General features: G+C 47.1%; 2 protein-coding genes across 2 annotated transcripts in view; both read right to left on the bottom strand.

The window, feature by feature from the left end:
- Positions 1-15: 15 nt before the first annotated feature.
- On the bottom strand, positions 16-12,944 carry LOC112253670 (sodium/myo-inositol cotransporter). Its single transcript, XM_024425608.2, has 3 exons — positions 12,577-12,944; positions 2,565-2,746; positions 16-2,488 (listed from the first exon to the last, which is right to left on the bottom strand). Exon 3 carries the CDS (start codon positions 2,472-2,474, stop codon positions 348-350), a length of 2,127 nt encoding a protein of 708 aa, XP_024281376.1. The 5' UTR covers positions 2,475-2,488; positions 2,565-2,746; positions 12,577-12,944; the 3' UTR covers positions 16-347.
- A 6,865-nt stretch (positions 12,945-19,809) lies between these two features.
- The window catches only part of ptgfrnb (prostaglandin F2 receptor inhibitor b), a 52,897-nt gene continuing 45,501 nt past the window's right edge, over positions 19,810-27,205 (bottom strand). Inside the window, exons 11-12 of the mRNA XM_042324986.1 lie at positions 22,410-22,715; positions 19,810-22,275 (exon numbers count right to left, since the gene is read on the bottom strand). Coding sequence (XP_042180920.1) covers positions 22,112-22,275; positions 22,410-22,715 — 470 coding nt within the window. The 3' untranslated portion in view covers positions 19,810-22,111. The remainder of the gene's footprint in view (positions 22,276-22,409; positions 22,716-27,205) is intronic.

Genomic DNA, 27,205 nt, shown 5'->3' with positions numbered 1-27,205 from the left:
CGTTGACAAAAAAAATGACAATTACATCTATTTTAATCCCACTTTGTAACAACATTTTGAAAAAGTCAAGCGGTGTGAATACTTTAAGGCACTGTACCATACGAAATGTAACATTACATACTAGATTTACGTTTCCTATGTTACATCTACCCCTGAGTCCATGTTGGAGTACCACCAAGGTTGGACATTTTTGTTCTAGGCCAGCTGAAGCACACCTGATTCACTGGGCTTGAACTTTTGGGGTGGCGTAGGAAACACAAGTTAAGAAACACTTCTTTAGATGTCACATGTAGACAGACATATTACATATAAACTATATTGTGTATGTCACAGGTTGAGATCCCCTCCTACAGAGAGAAGTAGATGAAGAGGAACACCCCCACAGAGCAGACCAGCACCAGGCCCATGTTGAGGATGAGTCTGGTTCTGGGGGTCTCCTGGAGCATCTCCTGCAAAAGCCTCTCTTCCTCCTCGGCTGATCTGGGCCGGGTCTTAGCCGGTTCCTCCTTAAACCCACAGAACCACTCTAGAACCCTCACACACCTCCCCTTCTCCCCTCCTACTCCTCCACAGCAGACCACCCAAGGCTTTTCTTGGTCTACTGCCATTCCGGTGCTTGAAAAGGTCGGGTGGCCGCCATTTTGGAGATTAGATGGAGCCTCCATATAGGATAAAGCCTCCACCCCATTGACACCATTATGGAGGTCTTTGGTCGTCTCCTTGTCCATGCAGCCGTTCCCATTGACATGGGTCTGAGTTTGGGGGTTCAGCTTGCTCATCTCCTCCTCGTCTCTCTCTATGTTTAAGGTTGTGTTTCTTTGGCGTAGCCCCCAGAAGGTAGTGGTGCGGACCTGCTCTATGCTCGGTGGAGGGGTGCAGAGGCTAACCACCACAGTCACCAGGCCTGAGATCCAGAACAGCCCGGCTGCCACGTACATGAAATGGACGTCCTTGACAAAAGATGGCCGCTCGTCCGGTTCATCGCAGTGGGGCTCTCTGTAGACGAACGCAAGCACCAGTCTCGTGGCGCCCAACCCGAACCCCACTATGCCACCCCAGAACGCACCAGTCTCGTTGCAGCGCCGCCATAGGACGCCCAGCAGGAATAGGGCAGCAATGGGCGGGGTCAGGTAGTCAGACACTTCCTGGATGTAGTAGAACATCTGGCCTCCCTGCATCTCGATGATGACAGGAACCCAGGCGATGCTGATAACCACCATGAACACCACAAACACACGTCCCACCACCATCAGCTCCCTCGACGACGCCCGCTCCCGTGCCATTTTGTAAATGTCCAAGGTGAAGATAGTGCTGGCGGAGTTGAAGATGGAGTCCAGGTCGCTCATGAGCGCTGCGATCATCACCGCCATCATCAGGCCACGCAGACCCACCGGCATGACAGACATCACCAGGCGGGGGTAGGCGATGTTAGAGCACCCGGCCCTGGATCCACACACCTCCATGCAGTGTTCTGGGCTGATACACGCCAGCTCATCTGCAAACAGGATGCGGGAGATCATCCCGGGAATGACGATGATGAACATGGGCAGGATCTTGAGGAAGCCGGCCATCAGTGTGGAGCCTTTAGCGTGGGAGATGCTCCGTGCGGCTAGCACCCGCTGGACGATGACCTGGTCGGCACACCAGTACCAGATGGAGGCCGGGGTCTGGCCAAGGAGGAAGCCCGGCCAGGGGAGGTCCTTGTCCAGCGGGCCCCTTAGGATGTGCAGGGAGTCGGGCTTGGGCTCCACGTGGCAGGAGGGGATGTAGGTGAAGTTGGAGGATGCTAATATCGCTGTGATGTTCGGTCTGGCTTCCATGTACTTGGTCCGCACCCCTTCCAGGCCACCCACTTTTACCAGGCTAATGGCGGTTAGGCATAGCGCGCCGCCAATCATCAGGAATGCCTGGAGGGTGTCGGTGTAGATGACTGCAACCAGGCCCCCTGTGACGGTCAGCAGCGCGGTCACGGTGATGAGGAGGATGATGGACAGATAGAGGTTCCAGCCCAATGACTCCTGGATGAAGAGCGCTCCGGAGTACAGGTCCACAGAGAGCTTGGTGAAGATGTAGAGCAGCAGAGAGAGAGCAGCGAAGTAGACCTTGAGCCGTCGGCCGCCGAAGCGCTTGGCCAGGTACTCAGGCATTGTGTAGACCCCAGAGTGGATATAAACAGGGATGAAAACCCAGCCCAGGAGCTGGAGGAGCAGGAGGGCATTGAACTCCCATGCGGCGACTCCAAACCCGCTAGCCGCCCCGGACCCTGCAAGGCCAATGAAATGCTCACTGCCAATGTTGCTGACGAACAGAGAGGCACCAATCATAGCCCAGTTCATTGATCGGCCGGCCAGGAAGTAACCGCTCACAGTGCTCCGATTGGCTTTCATCATGGCGAAGAAGCCAATGGCAAGGACCAGGATGAAGTACAGCACCACAACAACGATGTCCGCTGCCTCCATGGTGGTGGGAGTCATCTTGGATAATACTTCTAAAGACAGTTATTGAGGAGTTACGTGATATGGTTGCTAGTGATATTGTGATATGGTTGCTTTAGTGATCAGTACCCTTTCAATTTAAGTTCCAGTCTTTCAGTTGATTATGAGAGATTCTCAGACACAATGCTTGGATGCTGCAGGCGAGTCTGGTCCAGTTCAGGTCTTGGTGAGGTATTGCCACAGCAAGACACCCTAAGGGTTGACGGGGAATACTGTAGGTTTGAGGTAGCAGCTCATCTGTATCGATGCTCCTACAATAGAGCATAAAAACACACAACAGATCAGGGTTGGAAAAACCAAAGAAATAGCAGGTAAAGATAAACTGGTTGTGAGTTGTGGCAAAAGTCTTTTAATTAAGTCGTGGCTGGGTCCTGGCAAGGAACATTGGTTTCGCTGACTTGGTTGGCCACTAAAAAAACTCAAAAGCTATAAAAGGGTGACGGTGAAAAAGGCATTTGGGAACCACTGATCTATAACACATAGCTAACAGTATAGTCGTACGAGTCTTGTATGAGTTTTGCACAGTTCAATGGGTGCATGCATACTTACCCCTACCAGTCCCACCCTCACGCTTTATAGCTGTGTAAACAGTCATCCAATTTTAACATGCAGTAGCTGGATCTTCTTGTGTCAGATGGGTGTACATATTTGTGGTCGTCAGGTTTGACTCAGATTTATGTCAAATAGTTCCATAGGGTGTCGTTTGTTCATCTGGGTTATTTTGAAGAGATGTCACAAAGAGATGGAAGTGTCTGAGTTATTGTACGCCCAAATGTGTGCTCCTTCCACAACCAATAGCTCTGGTGTGTTTGTGGGACAGTCAAAGCCTCGCAGGGCTATGGACATAGGGATGTGTCTGTTACTGACATTCATTCTAAATGTGTCCAGGCAAAGCCTCACAGGGCTACCACACCACATTCAATTGGAGGATAACCCCAAGCGAAAGACTTGACAGACAGTAACGATGAATAAGTTAAGGACATTTTTGAACAATCACTAATTCTGATCCAAACATTCCAAAAGTGTCATTAAGGTTCATCTTTCTCTCTGGCTTTATCGGGTGATTCCAGAATTATAGATAGACAGAATATATGATTGATTAGCAGTGTTGAGGAGTAGTGAACTACACGTAGTTCTACCAGTAATTTAACTACATTTACTATATAGTAATTTAAATTACTATATAGTAAATGTAGTTTACCACTACCCTCCTGCAAAATGTAGTTGTTGAACTTAATTCAAATGTCGGTAGGGTTTTCAATAGTTAATTACTTTTGTGCCATGTAACGGTGTAGCTAACTACTGAAACTACACTACTTTTTAATGAGTGAAGTAGGCAAGAATTTCCTTTTTCTGAATCAGACCTGCCTAATTCTACCTTGAAACATAGTTTATGTGTTTAATAGTGATGGATTCTGGGTTCTGACTCAAACTTGGAATAGTGTTAATTATCAGGTATCCTATTGGAATATTGAGTGCTATAGTCTAGGGTCTACACAGGAAGTTAATGGTCATCTGTAGGAGGAATGTATATGGTGGAGGCAATTAAGCTTGAAATGTATTGCGTAAAGGAAGGGCAATCACATGTGGCAGGCACTGATAAGGATGGAGAGATGTGGTTTAGTGAGGAAGGGGGCCGAGGTCAGACCAGGTCATATTAAGGGAGAAGGAACAGTTTATGGCCACATCACTTAATTTCCTGCCTAGCAATAAAGATGTCATGTTTAGAGAGAAGGAGGACGTCACCCAAATTGGGGTTTATATACTACCACTGGTGGAACCATGTCTTTGTCTTATGCAGCTGTATGAACCAGTGGGTGAATAAACTTGGTTTGAGCTTTATTAAGCATCCGTGGGTTTATTACTCTGTTTATTTAGAACCTAACAATAGGCTAAATTACACATTCTGCAAACATCGGACTCCAGAATGAAATGTTCTTTCAATTTGTAGTCTACGATGTTTCAGATATACATATGAGAATTTTTCAAAGTAGTTTGGATGTAGTGAACTACTTTTTCAAAGCAACTTTAGTTAAGAAAACTATATTTTTCTTAAGGGTCTCTTTAGTATAGCTTAACTTCTTTGAGTATGAAGTAATTGTTAGCTTGGTAAACTATATTGTCAGAGAAGCTTCCCCAACACTTTTGATTAGAAGCGCCCCAAGTCCCCTAGACACTGGAACTCATTGGCTGCCTCAGGACACCATGTGGGAGAGATGCTAGCAGGTATCGGAGGCTTTTATCTTCAAGAGGACTTTGATGTATAGTTAGAGTTTCTGGGAGTTTATCTTTTTGAGTGCAAATTTATGTGAAATATTAGCTTTTTCTAACCAGTGTGTGAAACCTATTATTGCACGTGTGCTTTTGCAGTGTTTTTCACTATCAAGTGTGAGGAAGCACTCATTAAATGGGTGAGAATGACACAGGTGTGACTTATTGGCATGTTTAACCTAAGTAGCATTTCTATTGGTTAATTGCCTGGTCCCGTGATACACATTTTATACACTGAACAAAAATATAAACGTAACATGTAAAGTGTTGGTCCCATGTTTCATGAGCTGAAATAAAAGAACCCAGAAATGTTCCATACGCACAAAAGCTTATTTCTCTCAAATGTGCACAAATTTGTTTACATCCATGTTAGAGAGCATTTTTCCTTTGCCAAAATAATCCATCTATCTGACAGGTGTGGCATATCAAGAATCTGATTAAACAGCATGATCATTACACAGGTGCACCTTGTGCCGGGGGACAATAAAAGACCACTATAAAATGTGCAGTTTTGTCACACAACACAATGCCTCTCATGTCTCAATGTAGGAATGACCACCAGAGCTGTTGCCAGATAATTTAATGTATATTTTTCTACCATAAGCCGCCTCCAACATTGTATTAGAGAATTTGGTAGTATTTCCAACCGGCCGCACAACCGCAGACCACGTGTAACCACGCCAGCCAGGACCTCCACATCAGGCTTCTTCACCTGCGGGATTGTCTGAGACCAGCCAGACAGCTGATGAAACTGTAGGTTCTGCAAACACTGTCAGAAATCGTCTCAGGGAAGCTCATCTACGTGCTCGTTGTCCTCACCAGGGTCTTGACCTGACCGCAGTTCAGCGTTGTACTGGACTTCAGTGTGCAAATGCTCACCGTTGATCGCTGCTGGAAAAGTGTGCTCTTCATGGATGAATCCCAGTTTCAACTGTACCGGGCAGATAGCGTGTATGGAGTCGTGATGGGCGAGTGGTTTGCTGATGTCAACGTTGTGAACAGAGTGGGGTTATGGTATGGGCAGGCATAAGCTACGGACAACGAACACAATTGCATGTTATCGATGGCAATTTGAATCCACAGAGATACGGCGACGAGATCCTGAGGGCCATTGTCGTGCCATTCAAACAATGCCATTTTTCAGCATTATAATGCGCAGCCATGTCGCAAGGATCTGTATACAATTCCTGGAAGCTGAAAATGTCCCTGTTCTTCCATGACCTGCAGACTCACCAGACATGTCACCCATTGAGCATGTTTGGGATGCGTGTTCCAGTTCCCACCAATATCCTGCAACTTCGAACAGCCATTGAAGAGGAGAGGGACAACATTCCACTGGCCATAATCAACAGCCTGATCAACTCTATGCGAAGGAGATGTGTCACGGTGCATGAGGCAAATAGTGGTCATTCCAGATACTGACTGGTTTTCTGAAGAAACGTCCCTACTGTTTAAGGCATCTGTGACAAACAGATGTATATCTGTATTCACAGTCATGTGAAATCCATAGATTAGGGCCCAATTAATTTATTTAAATTGACTGATTTCCTTATACACTGCTCAAAAAAATAAAGGGAATACCTAAACACAATGTAACTCCAAGTGAATCACACTTCTGTGAAATCAAACTGTCCACTTAGGAAGCAACACTGATTGACAATAAATTTCACATGCTGTTGTGCAAATGGAACAGACAACAGGTGCAAATTATAGGCAATTAGCAAGACACCCCCAATAAAGGAGTGGTTCTGCAGGTGGTAACCACAGACCACTTCTCAGTTCCTATGCTTCCTGGCTGATGTTTTGGTCACTTTTGAATGCTGGCGGTGCTTTCACTCTAGTGGTAGCATGAGACGGAGTCTACAACCCACACAAGTGGCTCAGGTAGTGCAGCTCATCCAGGATGGCACATCAATGCGAGCTGTGGCAAGAAGGTTTGCTGTGTCTGTCAGCGTAGTGTCCAGAGCATGGAGGCGCTACCAGGAGAAAGGCCAGTACATCAGGAGACGTGGTGGAGGCCGTAGGAGGGCAACAACCCAGCAGCAGGACCGCTACCTCCGCCTTTGTGCAAGGAGGAGCAGGAGGAGCACTGCCAGAGCCATGCAAAATGACCTCCAGCAGGCCACAAATGTGCATGTGTCTGCTCAAACGGTCAGAAACAGACTCCATGAGGGTGGTATGAGGGCCCGAGGTCCACAGGTGGGGGTTGTGCTTACAGCCCAACACCGTGCAGGACGTTTGGCATTTGCCAGAGAACACCAAGATTGGTAAATTCGCCACTGGCGCCCTGTGCTCTTCACAGATGAAAGCAGGTTCACACTGAGCACATGTGACAGAGTCTGGAGACGCCGTGGAGAACGTTCTGCTGCCTGCAACATCCTCCAGCATGACCGGTTTGGCAGTGGGTCAGTCATGGTGTGGGGTGGCATTTCTTTGGGGGTGCCGCACAGCCCTCAGCCCTCCATGCGCCAGAGGTAGCCTGACTGCCATTAGGTACCGAGATGAGATCCTCAGACCCCTTGTGAGACCATATGCTGGTGCGGTTGGCCCTGGGTTCCTCCTAATGCAAGACAATGCTAGACCTCATGTGGCTGGAGTGTGTCAGCAGTTCCTGCAAGAGGAAGGCATTGATGCTATGGACTGGCCCGCCCGTTCCCCAGACCTGAATCCAATTGAGCACATCTGGGACATTATGTCTTGCTCCATCCACCACTTGTGTGGGTTGTAGACTCCATCTCATGCTACCACTAGAGTGAAAGCACCACAGACTGTCCAGGAGTTGGCGGATGCTTTAGTCCAGGTCTGGGAGGAGATCCCTCAGGAGACCATCCGCCACCTCATCAGGAGCATGCCCAGGCGTTGTAGGGAGGTCATACAGGCACGTGGAGGCCACATACACTACTGAGCCTCATTTTGACTTGTTTTAAGGACATTACATCAAAGTTGGATCAGCCTGTAGTGTTGTTTTCCATTTTAATTTTGAGTGTGACTCCAAATCCAGACCTCCATGGGTTGATAAATTTGATTTCCATTGATAATTTGTGTGTGATTTTGTTGTCAGCACATTCAACTATGTAAAGAAAAAAGTATTTAATAAGAATATTTCATTCATTCAGATCTAGGATGTGTTATTTTAGTGTTCCCTTTATTTTTTGAGCAGTAACTCCGTACAATCATTGAAATTGGTGCATGCTGCGTTTATATATTTTCTCTCAGTGTATAATTAAACCCCCTTGTTTATGGACGCGTTCCTCTGCCCAGACGTAGTTGACGCCTGCCAGATAAGTATTTTACGTATCAGCTAACCACATATGTTATGGCAATCTGTCAGTTGGACAGTGGATGACGTGATTGGTTGATGCATGCAACGTCTGAGCAGGTGAACGACACCTTTGGCTGTGTTCGAGAAGATCAAAACCTTAATGTACAGTGCCTTGCAAAAGTATTCATCCCCCTGGGCGTTTTTCCTATTTTGTTGCATTACAACCTGTAATTTAAATGGATTTTTATTTGGATTTCATGTAATGGACAGACACAAAACAGTGCAAATTGGTGAAGTGAAAAAAATAACATGTTTCAAAGAATTCTAAAAAAAATACAAAACGGAAAGTGGTGCGTGTTTATGTATTCACCCCCTTTACTATGAAGCCCCGACATAAGATCTGGTGCAACCAATTACCTTCAGAAGTCACATAATTAGTTAAATAAAGTCCACCTGTGTGCAACCTAAGTGTCACATGATCTCAGTATATATATATATATACACCTGAAAGGCCCCAGAGTGTGCAAAACCACTAAAAGCAAGCGGCACCATGAAGACCAAGGTGCTCTCCAAACAGGTCAGGGACAGAGTTGTGGAGAAGTACAGATCAGGGTTGGGTTATAAAAAAATATTCAAAACTTTGAATCAAATAAAATAAAATGTATTTATATAGCCCTTCGTACATCAGCTGATATCTCAAAGTGCTGTACAGAAACCCAGCCTAAAACCCCAAACAGCAAGCAATGCAGGTGTAGAAGCACGGTGGCTAGGAAAAACTCCCTAGAAAGGCCAAAACCTAGGAAGAAACCTAGAGAGGAACCAGGCTATGTGGGGTGGCCAGTCCTCTTCTGGCTGTGCCGGGTGGAGATTATAACAGAACATGGCCAAGATGTTCAAGTGTTCATAAATGACCAGCATGGTCCAATAATAATAAGGCAGAACAGTTGAAACTGGAGCAGCAGCACGGCCAGGTGGACTGGGGACAGCAAGGAGTCATCATGTCAGGTAGTCCTGAGGCATGGTCCTAGGGCTCAGGTCCTCTAAACCTTGAACATCCCACGTAGCACCAGTAAATCCATTATTAAAAAATGTTAAGAATATGGCACCACAACAAACCTGCCAACAGAGGGCCACCCACAAATTCACAGACCAGGCAAGGAGGACATTAATCAGAGGCAACAAAGAGACCAAAGATAACCCTGAAAGAGCTACAAAGCACCACAGCGGAGATTGGAGTATATGTCCATAGGACCACTTCAAGCCATACACTCCACAGAACTGGGCTTTATGGAAGAGTGTCCAGAAAAAAGCCATTGCTTTCAGAAAAATAAGCAAACACGTTTGGTGTTTGCCAAAAGAACTGTGAGAAACTCTGCAAACATATGGAGGAAGGTACTCTGGTCAGATGAGACTACAATTTCACATTTTGGCCATCAAGGAAAACACTTTGTCTCGTGCAAACTCAACACCCTGAGAACACCATCCCCACAGTGAAGCATGGTGGTGGCAGCATCATGCTGTAGGGATGTTTTTCATGGGCAGGGACTGGGAAACTGGTCAGAATTGAAGGATGGTGCTAAATACAAGGAAATTCTTGAGGGGAAACCTGTTTCAGTCTTCCAGAAATTTGAGACTGGGATGGAGGATCACCTTCCAGCAGGACAATGACCCTAAGCATACTGCTCAAGCAACACTCAAGTGGTTTAAGGGGAAACATTTAAATGTCTTGGAATGGCCTAGTCAAAGCCCAGACCTCAATCCAATTGAGAATCTGTGGTATGACTTAGATTGCTGAACACCAGCGGAACCCATCCAACTTGATGGAGATGGAGCAGTTTTGCCTTGAAGAATGGGCAAAATCCCAGTTGCTAGATGTGTCAAGCTTATAGAGACAAACCCCAAGAGACTTGCATCTGTAATTGCTGCAAAAGGTGGCTCTACAAAGTATTGACTTTGGGGAGTGAATAGTTATGCACGCTCAAGTTCTCTGTTTTTTTGTCCTATTTCTTGTTTGTTTCACCACAAAATATTTAGCATCTTCATAGTGGTATGCATGTTGTGTAAATCAAAAGATACAAACCCTAAAAAACAATAAATTGCCAAGAGGGGGGTGAATACTTTCACAAGCCACTGTATCATGGATAAATTGGGACTGACTGATCTACAAATAATATGAAGTAGTTATTTATGAGTAATTATTTGTATCGATCAGTCAGTAGGCAGTCACCTGCAATGTTTAACAAGCCCTATGTGCAGCCGCCCACAGGAAGTGATCCAGTACAGAGGCATGTTGGATCACTGTTTGCTGAAAGCTTATTATGGCAGGCTGATACGATTGGAGAAAGCACATGGTAAGGGCGCGTTCCTCTGCCCAGGCGTTGCTGACGCATGCCAGATCTTATAATGCTTGAATAGATTTTTTTAAAGTATCAGTTAACCACATGGTTGTGTTCCCCTGCTCAGGCATTGCATCCACCAACCAATGGTTGCGTGCCATGTGATCGACTGACAGATTGCTATAACATATGATGTGGTTAGCTGATACATAAAATACCTGTCCAGGCGTTGTAAGATCTGGTATGCGTCAGCAACGCCTGGACAGAGGAACACGCCCTTAGTTAATTGCAGCACAAATTTGACCTGTCTTAGCGCTGAAGATGGACACCTGTTTGCTGGGCTGCGTCGCTTCCTGTGCCCCTTTTTGTTTGGTTTGGATGATTCTGATTTTAAGTAGCATGGTTTTTAAAGAAAAGTTAATGAGAAAATGTTCATTTCCATATACAATTTAACTGAATAGAGTACCACAGTACGAGTCATAATACCCATAAAACCTAGCGGTCAAACAAGGAAATGGTTCCAATCGTTTTTCCAACGAAACACAGGCCTTATTTTAAGTGTTCCTAAAAATGTCCTATGGGTATTATGACACCTCCACTGTGGGGTTCTATAGTGAAACCAAATTGAGAACGTGCCGGAACTGAGAATTTGCTGAAACTGATTGAAAACCTTGCCTTACCATATTTACTTGCAGGATAACCATAAGTGACAGACAGTAAAGATTAATAAGTTAACGAAATGTTTGAACAATCATTTCTTATCCAAACTTTGCACAAGTGTCAATAAGGCTCATCTTTCTCTCTTGCTTTATCTGGTGACTCCAACATTATGATACAGTATTCATAAGGTTTCTCTAAAAACTGGAGAGTAACCTAATGCATGATTGAAGCGCACCAAGGTCCCTAGACACTGGAAAACTCCATTAGAACGGTGGAAATTCCATGCGCAAAGTGAGGTGCACTAGCGCACAATTCAAAAGTGGTCACTAGACTAACAGGTTTAAGGTGAACGAACAGGTTTCAACTCATTTTTCAGGTGAATGTGTCACTTTCCACCTTGTGACATTTGGTGTAGCATCAGCTGAGTCTGAGCCACTGAGTGGGCAGTTGTGGAGCAGGGACCATTTTAGGTTCATGGTCTAGTGTTTCTTTGTGCCCTCATAGGTTTTGCAGTCTCTCCCATGGGTGGTTCTGAGCGCAGGTGAGGAAGCCAGTCTCTCCCCTTCTGGTCCGAGAGACACTAACTGGCCTGGGGTATGTTAAGGTGCCTTGTGGGTGAAGGCTAAATTGCTCTAAGGAACTGGTTGGAGGTGTGTGGTCTAGTGATCTGAGGGCAATGTGCCAGCAATAGGACAGGTCAACACCACTATGGGAGCCCTGGCTGCCTCAGGACACCATGTGGTAGAGTTGCTAGCAGATATTGGAGTCTATTTTTCCATGGGGACTTTGTTGTATAGTTAGAGTTTCAGGGAGTTTATCTTTGAGTGCAATTTGTGTGTGAAATATTTGCCTTTTCTAACCAGTGTGTAAAACCTATTATTGAACATGTACTTTTGCAGAGTTTCACTATCAAGTGCAAGGAAAAGCTCATTTTAAGTGAGTGAGAATGTCACCTGTGACTTATTGGCATGTTTAACCTGAATAGCATTTTCTATTGGTTAATTGCCTGGTCATGAGCTAAATGATAGTATTTAAAACTCTTTTTCCAGGCAGCTGCCCACAGGAAGTGACGCTATCCCGAGGCATGGTTAATCGTTGTTCGCTGAAAGCGTATTACGACAGGCTGATATGTTTGGTGAGAGTACAAATGGAGACTGTGTTGCGAGGTTTGCTACACTGACTAAATCTAGATGGACACCTGACTGATGGGCTTGCTGTGCCCCTTTTTGTTTGCGTTTGATTTCAAAGTAACTAACGCCATCGAAATTAACATAACTGAATTGTGAAACCAAATCGAGAATGCGCCAGTACTGAGAATGTCTAAACTGAGAATGCGCCAGTACTGAGAATGTCTAAACTGAGAATGTGCTGAAACTGATAAAGCATGCCTTACAAAATAATTGTTAGTCACTTTTGTCTGCTTCTAACTTCACGCTGCCTGCTCAACTAAGACCTAGAACCTGTCACTTTCCACGTGACAAACGCACCACTGTTTTTAGGATTGTTCTACAGTCTGACTCCATAATATAATTATGACATTGCTTGTACTTACCATTTCCAGCAGCCCTTCTCTGACTAATCTCTCCAACACCGGACTCGCGGCATCAATCACGCTCCTTCCTAGGCAGGTAGATTAGGTGTAATTTTTTTTCACAGGTTGAATTCCACATTTGGTTTGACAGCATAGTGCCATTTCTATGAACACGCCCCCCACCCTGCCTATGGCGTAGATGCACGCTCTAGCCTCAAGTTTTCGCATAATTGGCGACGGACTTATTAGTCGCTTTCCAACCAATTGGCATTTCCCCATCAATGTTCCCATCCAATTTACTAGTTTATGTAAATTCTGTGCTTGACGTGCACGCAAGTAACTTTCGCAGTTAAAGTCCCATTTACGGAATAAATAAAAAAAACTAGTTTAAATAGGTTTCCATTGCATTTTCAACTCTACTGATGGTTTTGAAACTAAAAATGTTGCATTATGTAATGAATGTGCGCGCTAGCCAGCAACTCATTCCGACATTTCTTGATTCCTTTTACGTGTGTACTCGTTAGATAATTTACTGCAAGGTTAGGAACTAACATAAGCATTTCGCTGCACCCGCTATAACATATTCTAAACGGTCTACTTGACTTAACGTTGATTTGATAAAGTTCTGCAAGCACTTCCTTATACGTCTATATGACTTGGAAGTGTGTTTGTGTTCTGGAGGTCATGTGCACACTCCAGGGGTGCAACACCTTTGGCAATCGATAGTTCCAAAGATGCATGAAATTAAAACGCTTTCAGGGGTAGGCTACATAATTTTTCAGTTAGCCCTGCACATTACATCCTACTTGATTTTTCATAATAGCCCTACCTGCAGCCAGCGATGACAAACCAGCCCATGTTGTTGCTCTATTAGTTAATAGTTCCCGTGGAACACCTTCATTCCCTCAAAGGGCTTAATCTATAAACCAAACAGCCTTTTAATTACGTTTGTCATTTAGCCGACGCTCTTATTCAGAACGATTTATAGGAGCAATTAGGGTTAAGTGCCATGCTCAAGGGCACATCAACAGATGTTTCACCTAGTTGGCTCAGGATTGTCTGAATAACAGACTGACTGGATACTGTCCACATGTCTGGACTGTCACCTATGAAACCCCCAGAAGCACTCACTCCCTGAGTGACAGGCATGTAATTAGTAAATATCTTATTAGGCTGCCCGTTACCCTGATGTGGACCAGGGATATGGCAGTCATTTTCTGCAAAGACACCATGAATATTGCATTTCTCATCCCTTAAATCACTGCTCGTGGTATAAAGAAGGCTACTTAATTAAAACATACTTTGAAGTATAGCTTTTACTGAAGTTTGACAATCGACTACTTTTTCCACCACTGTACTTAAGTAGGCTACGTTTATTTTACGTTATAGCAGAAGCTCGTATTCAGAGATATAACAGTTAAGTGCCTTGCTCAAGGGTTTACCAGCAGATTTTACACCTACTCATCTCAGGGATTCAAACCAGTAACCTTTCAGTTACTGGTCTAACACTCTTAACCACTAGGCTACCCCTACCTGCCATATACCTATAACCAGATACTGGGTGACGTTCACTTTCACTTGAGTCATTTTCTATTAATTATGCTATCTTTACTTTTACTCAAGTATGACAATTTGGTACTTTTCCTCCCTGCTAGCCGGGATCCTTGAGACGTCCGTTATCCCTTAACTTAACCATTTAAAATGTAAACTTCAATGGGGTAGGGCCGTTCCATGGATCCCGATAGCACAGACCCTGATCATTGCTGGCTTTGACCAAGACAACAATTTTCCCTGGAGCTGTGTGTGTACATCGCAGAGATCCATGCAAAAAACTGAATTTGATCAAACTGTCATTCACGGAATTGATGTGTGTGTGAGTTTACCTCATCAAAATAATGCACCTTTGCTTCGATATTAGTAGCAGCTACAAAGTATGAGCCAATTTTGTTGTGTGTCCTCTGCCAAGTGGCCTGGACCTTTATTGCGCTGGAGGCAGAGTCCCGTGGGCTACCAGCAGGGTCGCTGGTTCAATCAAATCCCTCTCTGGCTCTTCGCTCTCAATTGCTACAGTTGTACTCTGTGAAGACAGGCTTTACATTGCACCCAAGGGCATTATAATCTGCAAATGCATTGACAAATAAAACCCTGATGATCTCTTTGGAAATCTTTCTTTGAGCTTTCTGTCCGTCAAGCATTCTATTTGCTTTATCTTACAGTTTTCTCATCAGTCTTGGTGATTGTCAGATGGTGATTTTGCAACATTCTATTCTAAATTGCAGATTTACTCATAACCAGGGTTAGGGTTGCTATGTAATGAAGGTCTGATGTGTCTAGACACTAGGTGGCAATGTTGCATTTCTAACACTATAAAATGCAGATGTCAAACCTTGAATGTCACTGTATGCATATACTGGTAAATCACTATGAAATGATAACACTGAATGGAGCAGACAGGAAGCACAAACCACAAACAGGAAGATACTATTTTTAACTTAACACGGTTATTCGGTTAAGGAAGCTAAAGGTCTGTGGAATTGATAGAGATCTGTCTTTAAGGTGAAGAATAGTGAGCCAGTTGTTAAAGGTGCTCCAGTCCATAGAAATAGAACACTAGAATGTACATCAACCTTCTTATGATGGTCCAAAGGTCAGCCATGGTTTTCCAGTGCTGTGATAGTGTAAAATAATTAATTTGAATAATGTATCTGTACGGAATGTTTATTAGCTAGCCAGACAATTTTAGAGGAATGGTTCCGTAAATACTTAAAATTAACTGCCAATATGCCAACATTCCATTCAAACAATGCAGTCAATCCACAGCCATACACTGTCTGTTGATGATAGGACTTACTGATATTGCATCATATAATAGAACTCACAGCTTTCCAAAAAAACACACCTGTTTAGATATTTTAGAGGCTATTTATACACAATGTGTATAAAACCCCTATAAAATACATTCTAATTAAATAACAATATTCTAGGTTGACAATTCTATTACACAATTTGATATTTTTTATTTCACCTTTATTTAACCAGGTAGGCAAGTTGAGAATAAGTTGTCATTTACAATTGCGACCTGGCCAAGATAAAGCAAAGCAGTTCGACACATACAACGACAGAGTTACACATGGAGTAAAACAAACATACAGTCAATAATACAGTATAAACAAGCGGTAAAGGGAGGTAAAGGCAAAAAAAGGCCAAGGTGGCAAAGTGAATACAATATAGCAAGTAAAACACTGGAATGGTAGATATCACATGCCTTACTTTTATTTTCCTGCATAAATCAAATCAGGATTATGCCTCTACTGCCATTCAATCCAATTGGACTGGTTTGTTTTTCTCCCTGACCAATATGGCTGCAGTTTTAACCTCATTCTGAAACTTTTATGACATAGCCTCTAGTAATTTAATAGGATCGCTATGCTTCAGTCACTCTCCAGCCCAAACAACTGATTCCAGATCAGTGCTGTTCATTTCAAGGCTATTGTCAAGGTAACAGGTCACATCTCCACTGCAGACAACAGAAATATAATACCTATGATCTTCTAGAATGGTAGACGATTATAGCTAGAATAGAGTGATTCTAATTGCTACATATGTTTTCCAAACTCTGACAGGCAAAGAAAAAGATCAACCAAAAGGTCACAGAGCTCTAAAGTGCCCAATTGTAACCATGGAGATGAGAATATTTACATTCTACCCCGACCTTTGCCCTATGGGAAAAGTGAAGGAAGAGAAGAAGGAAAGAAAGAACAGAAAAGTTGATTCAACATGGACTGTATTGGATTCTCAGTCTGGGAGAGGAAGAGACAAAGGCTTTTGACCTGAATGAAGCCAGTCCAGAAGTCATTTCCTACACCGGTAGGAATCTTCTTTAGCCTCGTTTGTGTCACAGACTAGTTGATTTTGATAACTGATTGATTTTTAAAAGACACACAGCCTACAGTACAGTACTGTATTCTAAAGGACAAAGTTCTAAAATGTACAATTAGCTGGGCATATTAACCATTAATTTGACTTATGTTAAGTCCCTCTGGATAACACAAGTTTATTTAAATAAGGAGCCTGAAACCCATCGTCAATACTAACATCCTAAATCCCTCTTCACAATGGCAGCGCTAGACTATAAGATTCTCCAGGATAGGCATTCCTAATGCATGTATGTGGTGAAACAGGAGACTGATGAGGTTGGAAAGAACTTTGTCCTCCCTCATTGTTCCTTAAGCTAGGCAGAGTAGTTCTACAAATGGTGGGGGGATTGAGTCAGGCAGAGTAGCTGTGTGTGTAACAGAGGCAGGACTGAGGGCGTCTTATTGTCTGGAGACATCTGATCTGTTCACTGACCTAAGGAACATAAAGCTTAGACTCAGCTGTTTTAACAGAGAGAAAGAGACTGCCGTAACCAGAGAGAAATCGAGGGATAGAGAGAGAGAGAGAATGGGACAAAGAGGGAGGGAGAAAGAGATTACATGAGTTATATATATATCCTGATGGAAGTTCTTTACCCTTTAGGTTAACAAAAACAGCCATTAGATTGCAGCACTGAATTATTGAAAGCACATTCCTGGTAGGCATCCATCCACCATATTGCTTTCAATCACCCTGTGTTTTCAGACCAGAACACGAGGGAGAGCAGAGGAGACGAGAGGAAGCCACTTTAGGCTATTGAGATGCAGCCTTTAGGCTCTCGTCTGTCACAGCATCAGATGAGTGGTTGTTGAGGAAAGGAGAGAAGCCAAGGTATCTATGACAGTGGAATGGAATACGACCACAGAGGCAATGCTGTGTGTGTAGGATGTATGGGTATGGGGTTAATTCAATATTCGGCCATTCTTCACTGAGCCATCCTGAGCATCTATGAGATGCAATGCCAGCAGCTGTATGGCAATGCGAGGGGACCTGACCTAAATAGCCCCATGGGGCTAGCATGCATAACAATGGACTAGATCAGGGTTACCCAAACTCGGTTCTGGGGCCCTCCCTGGGTGCACGTTTAGCTTTTTGACATAGCACTACACAGCTGATTCAAATAACCAACTCATCAAGCTGGGAGGCCCCAGGGCCGAGTTTTGGAATCCCTAGATTATATGACCGCAGGCAGGGTCTTAATGTAGGCTGATTGAAGGCTAATAAAGTCTGCTCCGCGTTGGCAGAAGTCTCTGTGGCTCCGTCCTGTGTTTATTATAGTGTCTGTATGGCTGTGCTAAATCAACATGAGCAGAGCTAATAGGCATTACAATGTTAGTCACTCAGAAAGATGGCTGTGCCAGCATGGATGGACAAACAGGGTGATGCAGTCAGTTATTGAAAAAAAAAAACTTTACCTTTATTTTACTAGGCAAGTCAGGTAAGAACAAATTCTTATTTTCAATGACGGCCTAGGAACAGTGGGTTAACTGCCTGTTCAGGGGCAGAACGACAGATTTTGTACCTTGTCAGCTCAGGGATTTGAACTTGCAACCTTTCGGTTACTAGTCCAATGCTCTAACCACTAGGCTACCCTGCCGCCCCATTAAGGGTTAGAGGTCAGGGGTCAGGGCTACTTAGTGATTAGAAGCATATTGGTGGTTAGAAAGGGTCAGGTTTCAGTCCCCTCTAGAATGATACAACAGACAGAATAACTAAAGGGCTTCAACGTAGCTTCCCGCAGGCTGTGAGCATTCATAGAGCATACATAACAGGTTATGACAGCCGTATGAACGGATCTATAAACAGCCTTAGAAGCACACCAGCAGCCGTAGTGGCAGAGGTTAAATAACTGCAAGATAATAATCAGTGAAGATGTATATGGATTATGGGAGGGAGATATTGAACCAAATGGCCATGTGACTGAAATCCAATCAATTTTCACATCCATGGGTTGTGTTTGTTTGATTGATTTCATTTCTATGAGCCAGGTCCTCCTGAGTGCTGTGACAGTGATGGGTGAGGACACAGAGGAAGTTGACACAGAGGGACGGTCGCCCTGGAGAACACACACAGCCTTACAAGGACAAAGCATGCTCCAACCAACTCCTAGAGTATGACACTACTGGAGGTGTGTGTGCGCAAGTATTCTGTGTGTATAGTATTGACAGAATATAACTGTGGATAGGGGGAAACTAAACAGATATAGGTTATGTGTGTATGTGTGTGTGTGAAAAAGAGCGTTTGGAGGTGGAGGCAGATCAGATATCACACCCCATCTTGTTCTCCCCCCCTCCCCTCTGTAGACAGTTGCCATGGCGAGGCGTTGAAGAGTCATCGCCACATTCCGGGGCATGGCTCACCCCTCTGGACACTCGCCTCCTCTCAAGTTTAACATTTACTCTATGCTGTGTACTCATGCAGTCCCCTCCTGCTGCTGCTGAGGAGCTAGAACAACCAACATACCAGAATCATTAACCTGTACCTCACAGGTGTCAAACTCATTCCATGGAGGGCCTAGTGTCTGCAGGTTTAGTTTTGTTCCTTTTAATTAAGCCAGACAAGGTGAGGGGAGTTCCTTACTAATTAGTGACCTTATTTTCATCAATCAAGTACATGGGAGGAGCAAAAACCCACAGACACTCAGCCCCTCGTTGGAATGAGTTTGACAAGGGATGTACATGGTTTACGAAGCAGGATTTGATTAGGCTTAAGAATATCACACAATTGACCACATTGCTTAATTCTAGCCAATTGCAATCAGACCGACAGGAGTGTTTACTTAGTTAGCCGGGGGCTAGGAGTCCATTTGGGTGGCCAGGTCCAACTCTGGACCTGGCCACCCAGGTCTAGAGTTGTTGTAAACTGTTGTTCTGAGCCATCAGGCCCAACCAACAGATCCCAGAAATGATATGTCTAATACAGGAACCACCATTGAGGATCAAACAAGGCCTTAAAGGATGTGTCCAGATGAAACACACACTCATCACCAGAGGGGGAATGGAGGATACAGCACCAATATCTGGGTCAATCTTTTGAAAGCGAGAGGAAGATGGAGGGAGAGAAAGAGGGGAGAAGAGAGCGAGAGAAAGAAAGAAACATTTAGGGAGTAAAGGAGAGCGAGGGATTAAGAAAAACAGGAGTGAAAAAGATAGAGGGGAAGAAGAGAGAGAACGTGAGAGAAGGTGAGGAAAATAACTCACTGGAGGCTGACAGTTCTAAACATAACACTCATCTGCATTTGTAATTGAGAGAGAGAGAGGACACAGAAGCTGTTCCCTGAAGGACGACAAGAGATGGAGGGAAGGAAGGAGGGATACAACAAACCAGCTTCAGTCGTGGTACTGTTATAAAACATTTATTCTGGCAGAAATATTTGAAGTTTTTCAGAGGCCTGGAAGCAGAGGCGAATCATAAAAAACCCTGATTGATCGTTACCCAGAGAAACATCGGCACAGAATAAGATATTCATGTTAGATAAAAATCCATATTGGGCTTTACAATCATTTACAAAAAGACTTAGAAATCTATTTCAAATTACAAAAAATAAAATGACAGTAAGGATCTTTAAAAATAACTTGCAGTGTTTTGTGTTGGCGGTTGTCCTATCTGTCTGTGGTTCTAGACTTTAGGGAGGTTCTTCAAATAGATCTCGGATCAGCATCCCCAAGTCCAAACCTGAACTAAATAATTACGAGGTTGCACACAGAACAGACCTTGGGTCAGTGCTTAGGGGCACCTTTCACCCACACAGTGGGACAGCTCGAGGCCTGATATCAATACAATAAAATGCATCGCTTTCTTTCGAGTACATGTCTGATCTCATACAGATGTATGGCAGCTGATGGTTCCACTACACATCTTTCACCAATCCAGTCATGTCAGATAAGGAAGGATACAATTTCTAAGTATTTTAACAGGGCCCTGGTTTATTGATTGGCACAAAGCAGCTCTTCTCCCATTGGGGGCACTAGTGAGTTAAACCAGGTCAGATCCCAGAGCCAAAGCCCCAGTTGGTACCTGGCCAGAACCTAGATACAGCTGGTGCCTCTCACAGGGTTACATTGGCAGTGTGTATACAGGACAGTGTGTGTATGTAGGGTTGTATGTGTGTGCACGAGGAGTGTGATTTTATTTGTAGATGTTGGGGTACATGGCATTGGGTAAGAGGAGTGCTCGATCAAGCAGTGTGTGTTTACCGTTGTTGTGCATGTCAGTATGTTGAGTGTTGGCAGTATATGGAGCGTGTGTATAGACAGGGTAGCATTTCAGGGGTGGTAGTTGACATCAGGTACAGGACCATTCTAAAAAGGCCTTCTGGGTCTAGGTTGGGGTAATTAGTAGAGGGTAGGGCTGGTCTTTGTCGCTGGGCAGAATACTGCTGGGCTAACCACTAACCACAGGAACACACACAACAGCCCTGAGAGCCCCAGCCCCATACAAACACAGCATAGTCCTTTCTATGGACACACAGCTATTGTACTGTACCAGAGACCGGGGAAGAAGACTCCCTAAGGGACTGGGCCCTACTAAACTGGGAGGTGACATGGAGATTGCTTTCAGGAATGGGTTTGTTAACAGTTCTCTCTAATCCTACTACATTGCATTCCAGGGGTGTATCTCCATGCTCTGGCTTCCTCGTCCCGTCTTCTTCGCTTCATCTGCACTGATGTGAATGAAACGGGTAGGCTTCAAACATTATATTGCTTAGATCCATCCTGTGTTTATTGATCAGTGCAGATGAAGGAGAGGAGACGAGGAAGCCACGTTGGGACTCTTCAGCTAGAGCCAGGCATTGGCTGGGAGTGTGTGTGGAGCACTGCAGGTTCCACGCATTAATCCAGTATGCTACCTATATAAACAATGTCTCCCTCTGACTGTGTCAGTCCATATCATACCACCCCTCTCAGTCACCACCACTAGTCCACTCTCTTATTAGCCAGCTTGCTCCTCAACCTGCCCCATATAAACCCTAGGTCCAACATAACATCAATGTCCTTCACAGTGGGGGTAGCACCAGTGTCAGTGTAGGGGGTTACAGCAGGTGAGCTCTGGGTCCTTAAGTGTCTTTCACTCGCTCTAGAGGAGAGCCTCTGAGGTCATCAACGTGCACCAAGGAACCTGGCTAGTTGCTGTTGAGTTACTGAAATTACATCTCACCAGGAACAGGGCAGGACAAAATGGGTAAAGCGGCTCTCTTTCCCAGCCTCAGGTGTGGCAAACAGCACAAATATAGCACACACACACACACATACCTCCATTTAAAAGCAGTCTCATTTCAAAAACTAGTGATGAGGACAAACGTAGACAAAGTCCACTAAGGTAGGAATACTCCAGGGCTGTTTTGTGCAGTACCTACCATCAATACGTTCACATAGGCAGACTAGATATCCTGCACTCTTCTTTAGCAGTTGATTCAGTTCAGTGTTTTCCCCTCTACAGCTCCACAGTAAATGTCCTATTGTCTCTCCTCCTCCTCCTCCTCTCCCGTTGGTGCGCTTAAAAGCTCCACGGAGCGCACCCGAAGGGCTGTGATTGGTCAATTGTCTGCCGTTGCCGTGGTAATGTGCCGGCGCGGTAACGTGCGCGTGCTCGTAGTTCATCAGCTGGAGAAGCGGTGGTCGCTCCAGCGGGCCTGTGCTAGTCAATCCATCTCCAGGTCCATGAGTTTGTTGCGTGAGCGGGGGGTGTGTGTGGTGTTGCGGCAGCAGCAGTGGGCACAGATGAAACCCAGGAGGAGAGAGAAGAGCCCCACGGACACAGAGGCTACAGAACCGTACAGCAGAGGCAGCTTCAGGGAGTCCCACACTGGAGGGAGACAGAGAGACAGACAGACCGAGAGAGGGAGAAAGAGAGAGGGAGACAGAGACAGACAGACCGAGAGAGAGAGAAAGTGTTAGTTACTGTACACACACACAGTGCCCCCCCCCATCCTTACTCACTGGGGAATCGTACAGTGAGGAACACCCTGGTAGAGGTGAGTTCTGCCCCGTGTGTCCAGGCCCCTGTGGAGGCAGACAGGTACCAGGGCGTGGCCTGGCAGTGGTACTCCCCGCTGTCGCTGTCCTGGGTGGCATGGATGTTCAGGGCGTAGGTGTGTGTGTCTGTGCGCTCCAGGGACACGTCACTGCTGGCGTTGCGCGCCTCCTTCTTGACCAGACCGAAGCGGTCCACGCTGGCCAGTAGGGTGCCTTTGTTCCCCCCTCTCAGCCGCGTGAGGTACCAACGTACCTCGTAGGCCAGGTCATCTGAGGGAGGAAGAGGAGAGAATTCTATTAAAACCACTTCATTGGGTTTGTGTAATAGAGCTAACATCAGCAGATTGAAACTGTGGATGTAGGGACAGGAAGAGGAGAGACTAGATAGAGCAACAGGAAGAGACATGGAGGGGAGACTGTCTAGAGAGAGAAGAGACATGGAGGGGAGACTGTCTAGAGAGAGAAGAGACATGGAGGGGAGACTGTCTAGAGAGAGAAGAGACATGGAGGGGAGACTGTCTAGAGAGAGAAGAGACATGGAGGGGAGACTGTCTAGAGAGAGAAGAGACATGGAGGGGAGACTGTCTAGAGAGAGAAGAGACATGGAGGGGAGACTGTCTAGAGAGAGAAGAGAGGGGGAAGGGAATGGGACGGAGAGACAGAATAGAGGGGGAGGGGACTGGATAGAGACACAGAAGTAGAAGGGGGCGGAGAAAATTAAAGTATTTTATAGAAATCCTTTCCATGTGGTTGAGGCCAAAGGTTTTATCAGTCTATCACTGAACCTACAGTTAGTGTCTGGTGTTGCCACCGTCTCAATGTTGATCTGTGATGGGAATTCATGGATCTGAAGGAAAACTCTACATGTGAATTGACATGCTATCACTGAGAGAACATAGAACACAGTACACATCTTCCATATGGATACATCTATTTCTCTATCCATGTATTCATACATCTGTGTTTCTGTGCTAGGGGCTCTTAGCAAAGGTCTAAAGAGGAGCAGCTTTAACCGGTCATTAATGTGTCTAAAAGGCACTATCATTACTGTCCCACCCACACACAGATTACACATCAATACTATGTGTGTGTCTCTACAGCCACCTTCAGAGAACATCTCACAGAAAGAGACAAAGAGGGAAGGAACAAGAAGAAAAAAAAGAGAACAAGAGAGAGAGAGAGAGAGAGCTCGAGCAATGAGAGAGAGAGAGAGAGAGACGAGAGAGCAACGAGAGAGAGAGAGAGCAACGAGAGAGAGAGAGCAACGAGAGAGAGAGAGCAACGAGAGAGAGAGAGAGAGAGAGAAACGAGAGAGAGCAACGAGAGAGAGAGCAACGAGAGAGAGAGAGAGCAACGAGAGAGAGAGAGAGAGAACGAGAGAGAGAGAGAGAGAGAGAGAGAGAGAGCAACGAGAGAGAGAGAGAAACGAGAGAGAGAGCAACGAGAGAGAGAGAGAGAGAGAGACGAGAGAGAGCAACGAGAGAGAGAGAGAGAGAGAGAGAGCAACGAGAGAGAGAGAGAGAGAGAGAGAGAGAGCAACGAGAGAGAGAGAGCAACGAGAGAGAGAGAGCAACGAGAGAGAGAGCAACGAGAGAGAGAGAGAGAGAGAGAGAGAGAGAGAGCAACGAGAGAGAGAGCGAGCAACGAGAGAGAGCGAGAGAGAGAGCTCGAGCAACGAGAGAGAGAGAGAGAGAGAGAGAGAGAACGAGAGAGAGAGAGAGCAACGAGAGAGAGAGCGAGCAACGAGAGAGAGCGAGAGAGAGAGCAACGAGAGAGAGCGAGAGAGAGAGAGAGAGAGAGCAACGAGAGAGCGAGAGAGAGAGAGCTCGAGCAACGAGAGAGAGAGAGAACGAGAGAGAGAAGCAACGAGAGAGAGAGAGAGAGAGAGCAACGAGAGAGAGAGAGAGAGAGAGAGAAGAGCAACGAGAGAGAGAGAGAGAGAGAGCAAGAGAGAGAGAGAGAGAGAGAGCAACGAGAGAGAGAGCAACGAGAGAGAGCAGAGCAAGAGAGAGAGAGAGAGCAACGAGAGAGAGAGAGCAACGAGAGAGAGAGAGAGAGAGCAACGAGAGAGAGAGAGAGAGAGAGAGAGAGCAACGAGAGAGAGAGAGAGAGAGAGCAAGAGAGAGAGAGAGAGCAACGAGAGAGAGAGAGAGAGAGCAACAGAGAGAGAGAGAGAGCAACGAGAGAGAGAGAGCAACGAGAGAGAGAGAGCAAAGAGAGAGAGAACAAAGAGAGAGAGAGCAAAGAGAGAGCAGAGAGAGAGAGAGAGCAACGAGAGAGAGAGAGAGCAGAGAGAGAGAGAGAGAGAGAGAAACGAGAGAGAGAGAGAGAGAGAACAAGAGAGAGAGAGAGAGCAACGAGAGAGAGAGAGAGAGAGCAACGAGAGAGAGAGAGCGAGAGAGAACGAGAGAGAGCTCGAGAGCAACGAGAGAGAGAGAGCTCGAGCAACGAGAGAGAGAGAGCTCGAGCAACGAGAGAGAGAGAGCTCGAGCAACGAGAGAGAGAGAGAGAGCAACGAGAGAGAGAGAGCTAGCAACGAGAGAGAGCGAGCGCCGATCGAGCGAGAGAGCGAGCAAAGAGAGAGAGCGAGCGGCGATCGAGCGAGAGGCGATCGAGCGAGAGCGCGCGAGATCGCAACGAGAGCGCGCGAGATCGCAACGAGAGCGCGCGAGATCGCAACGAGAGCGCGCGAGATCGCAACGAGAGCGCGCGAGATCGCAACGAGAGCGCGCGAGATCGCAACGAGAGCGCAACGAGAGCTCGCGAGAGCGCAGCGAGAGAGCGAGAGCGCAGCGAGAGAGCGTGATCGCAACGAGAGAGCGAGAGATCGCAACGAGAGAGCGAGAGAGCGAGAGCGCAGCGAGAGAGCGAGAGCGCAGCGAGAGAGCGAGAGCGCAGCGAGAGAGCGAGAGCGCAGCGAGAGAGCGAGAGCGCAGCGAGAGAGCGAGAGAGCAGCGAGAGAGCGAGAGAGCGAGAGCGCAGCGAGAGCGCAGCGAGAGAGCGAGAGCGCAGCGAGAGCGAGAGCGCAGCGAGAGAGTGAGAGCGCAGCGCGCAGAGAGCGCAGCGAGAGAGCGAGAGAGCGCAGCGAGAGCGCAGCGAGAGCGCAGCGAGAGAGCGAGAGAGAGCGCAGCGAGAGCGAGCGAGAGCGCAGCGAGAGAGCGAGAGCGCAGCGAGAGAGCGAGAGCGCAGCGAGAGAGCGAGAGCGCAGAGAGCGAGAGCGCAGCGAGAGAGCGAGAGAGCGAGAGAGCAACGAGAGAGCGAGAGAGCAACGAGAGAGCGAGAGCGCAGCGAGAGAGCGAGAGCGCAGCGAGAGAGCGAGAGCGCAGCGAGAGAGCAACGAGAGAGCGAGAGCGCAGCGAGAGAGCAACGAGAGAGCGAGAGCGCAGCGAGAGAGCGAGAGCGCAGCGAGAGAGCGAGAGCGCAGCGAGAGAGCGAGAGCGCAGCGAGAGAGCGAGAGAGCGAGAGCGCAGCGAGAGCGAGCGAGAGCGCAGCGAGAGAGCGAGAGCGAGAGCGAGAGAGAGAGCGAGAGCGCAGCGAGAGAGCGAGAGAGAGCGCAGAGCGAGAGCGCGCGAGAGAGCGAGAGCGCAGCGAGAGAGCGAGAGCGAGAGCGCAGCGAGAGAGCGAGAGCGCAGCGCGAGCGCAGCGAGAGAGCGCAGCGAGAGCGCAGCGAGAGAGCGAGCGAGCGAGCGAGAGCGAGAGAGCGAGAGCGCAGCGAGAGAGCAGCGAGAGAGCGCAGCGAGAGAGAGAGCGAGAGCGCAGCGAGAGAGCGAGAGCGCAGCGAGAGAGAGAGCGAGAGCGCAGCGAGAGAGAGAGAGCGCAGCGAGAGAGAGAGAGCGCAGCGAGAGAGCAGCGAGAGAGCGAGAGCGCAGCGAGAGAGCGAGAGCGCAGCGAGAGAGCGAGAGCGCAGCGAGAGCGCAGCGAGAGAGCGAGAGCGCAGCGAGAGAGCGCAGCGAGAGAGCGAGAGCGCAGCGAGAGAGAGAGCGCAGCGAGAGAGAGAGCGAGAGCGCAGCGAGAGAGAGAGCGAGAGCGCAGCGAGAGAGCGAGAGCGCAGCGAGAGAGCGAGAGCGCAGCGAGAGAGCGAGAGAGCGAGAGCGCAGCGAGAGAGCGAGAGCGCAGCGAGAGAGCGAGAGCGCAGCGAGAGAGCGAGAGCGCAGCGAGAGAGCGAGAGCGCAGCGAGAGAGCGAGAGAGCAGCGAGAGAGCGAGAGAGCGAGAGCGCAGCGAGAGAGCGAGAGCGCAGCGAGAGAGCGAGAGCGCAGCGAGAGAGCGAGAGCGCAGCGAGAGCGAGAGCGCAGCGAGAGAGCGAGCGCAGCGAGAGAGCGAGCGAGAGAGAGAGCGCAGAGCGAGCGAGAGCGCAGCGAGAGCGCAGCGCAGCGAGAGCGCGAGCGCAGCGAGAGAGCGAGAGCGCAGCGAGAGAGCGAGAGCGCAGCGAGAGAGCGAGCGCAGCGAGAGAGCGAGAGCGCAGCGAGAGAGAGAGCGAGAGCGCAGCGAGAGAGCGAGAGCGCAGCGAGAGAGAGCGAGAGCGCAGCGAGAGAGCGAGAGCGCAGCGAGAGAGCGAGAGCGCAGCAGAGAGCGAGAGAGCGAGAGAGCGAGAGCGCGAGAGAGCGAGAGCGCAGAGAGAGAGCGAGAGCGCAGCGAGAGAGCGAGAGCGCAGCGAGAGAGCGAGCGCGAGAGCGAGCGAGAGAGAGCGAGAGAGCGAGAGCGCAGAGAGAGAGCGAGAGCGCAGCGAGAGAGAGAGCGAGAGCGCAGCGAGAGAGAGAGC

Source organism: Oncorhynchus tshawytscha, linkage group LG07 (genome assembly GCF_018296145.1).
Source record: "Oncorhynchus tshawytscha isolate Ot180627B linkage group LG07, Otsh_v2.0, whole genome shotgun sequence".
Classification (NCBI taxonomy): Eukaryota; Metazoa; Chordata; class Actinopteri; order Salmoniformes; family Salmonidae; genus Oncorhynchus; species Oncorhynchus tshawytscha.
This window is presented reverse-complemented; position numbering and strand designations above follow the sequence as displayed.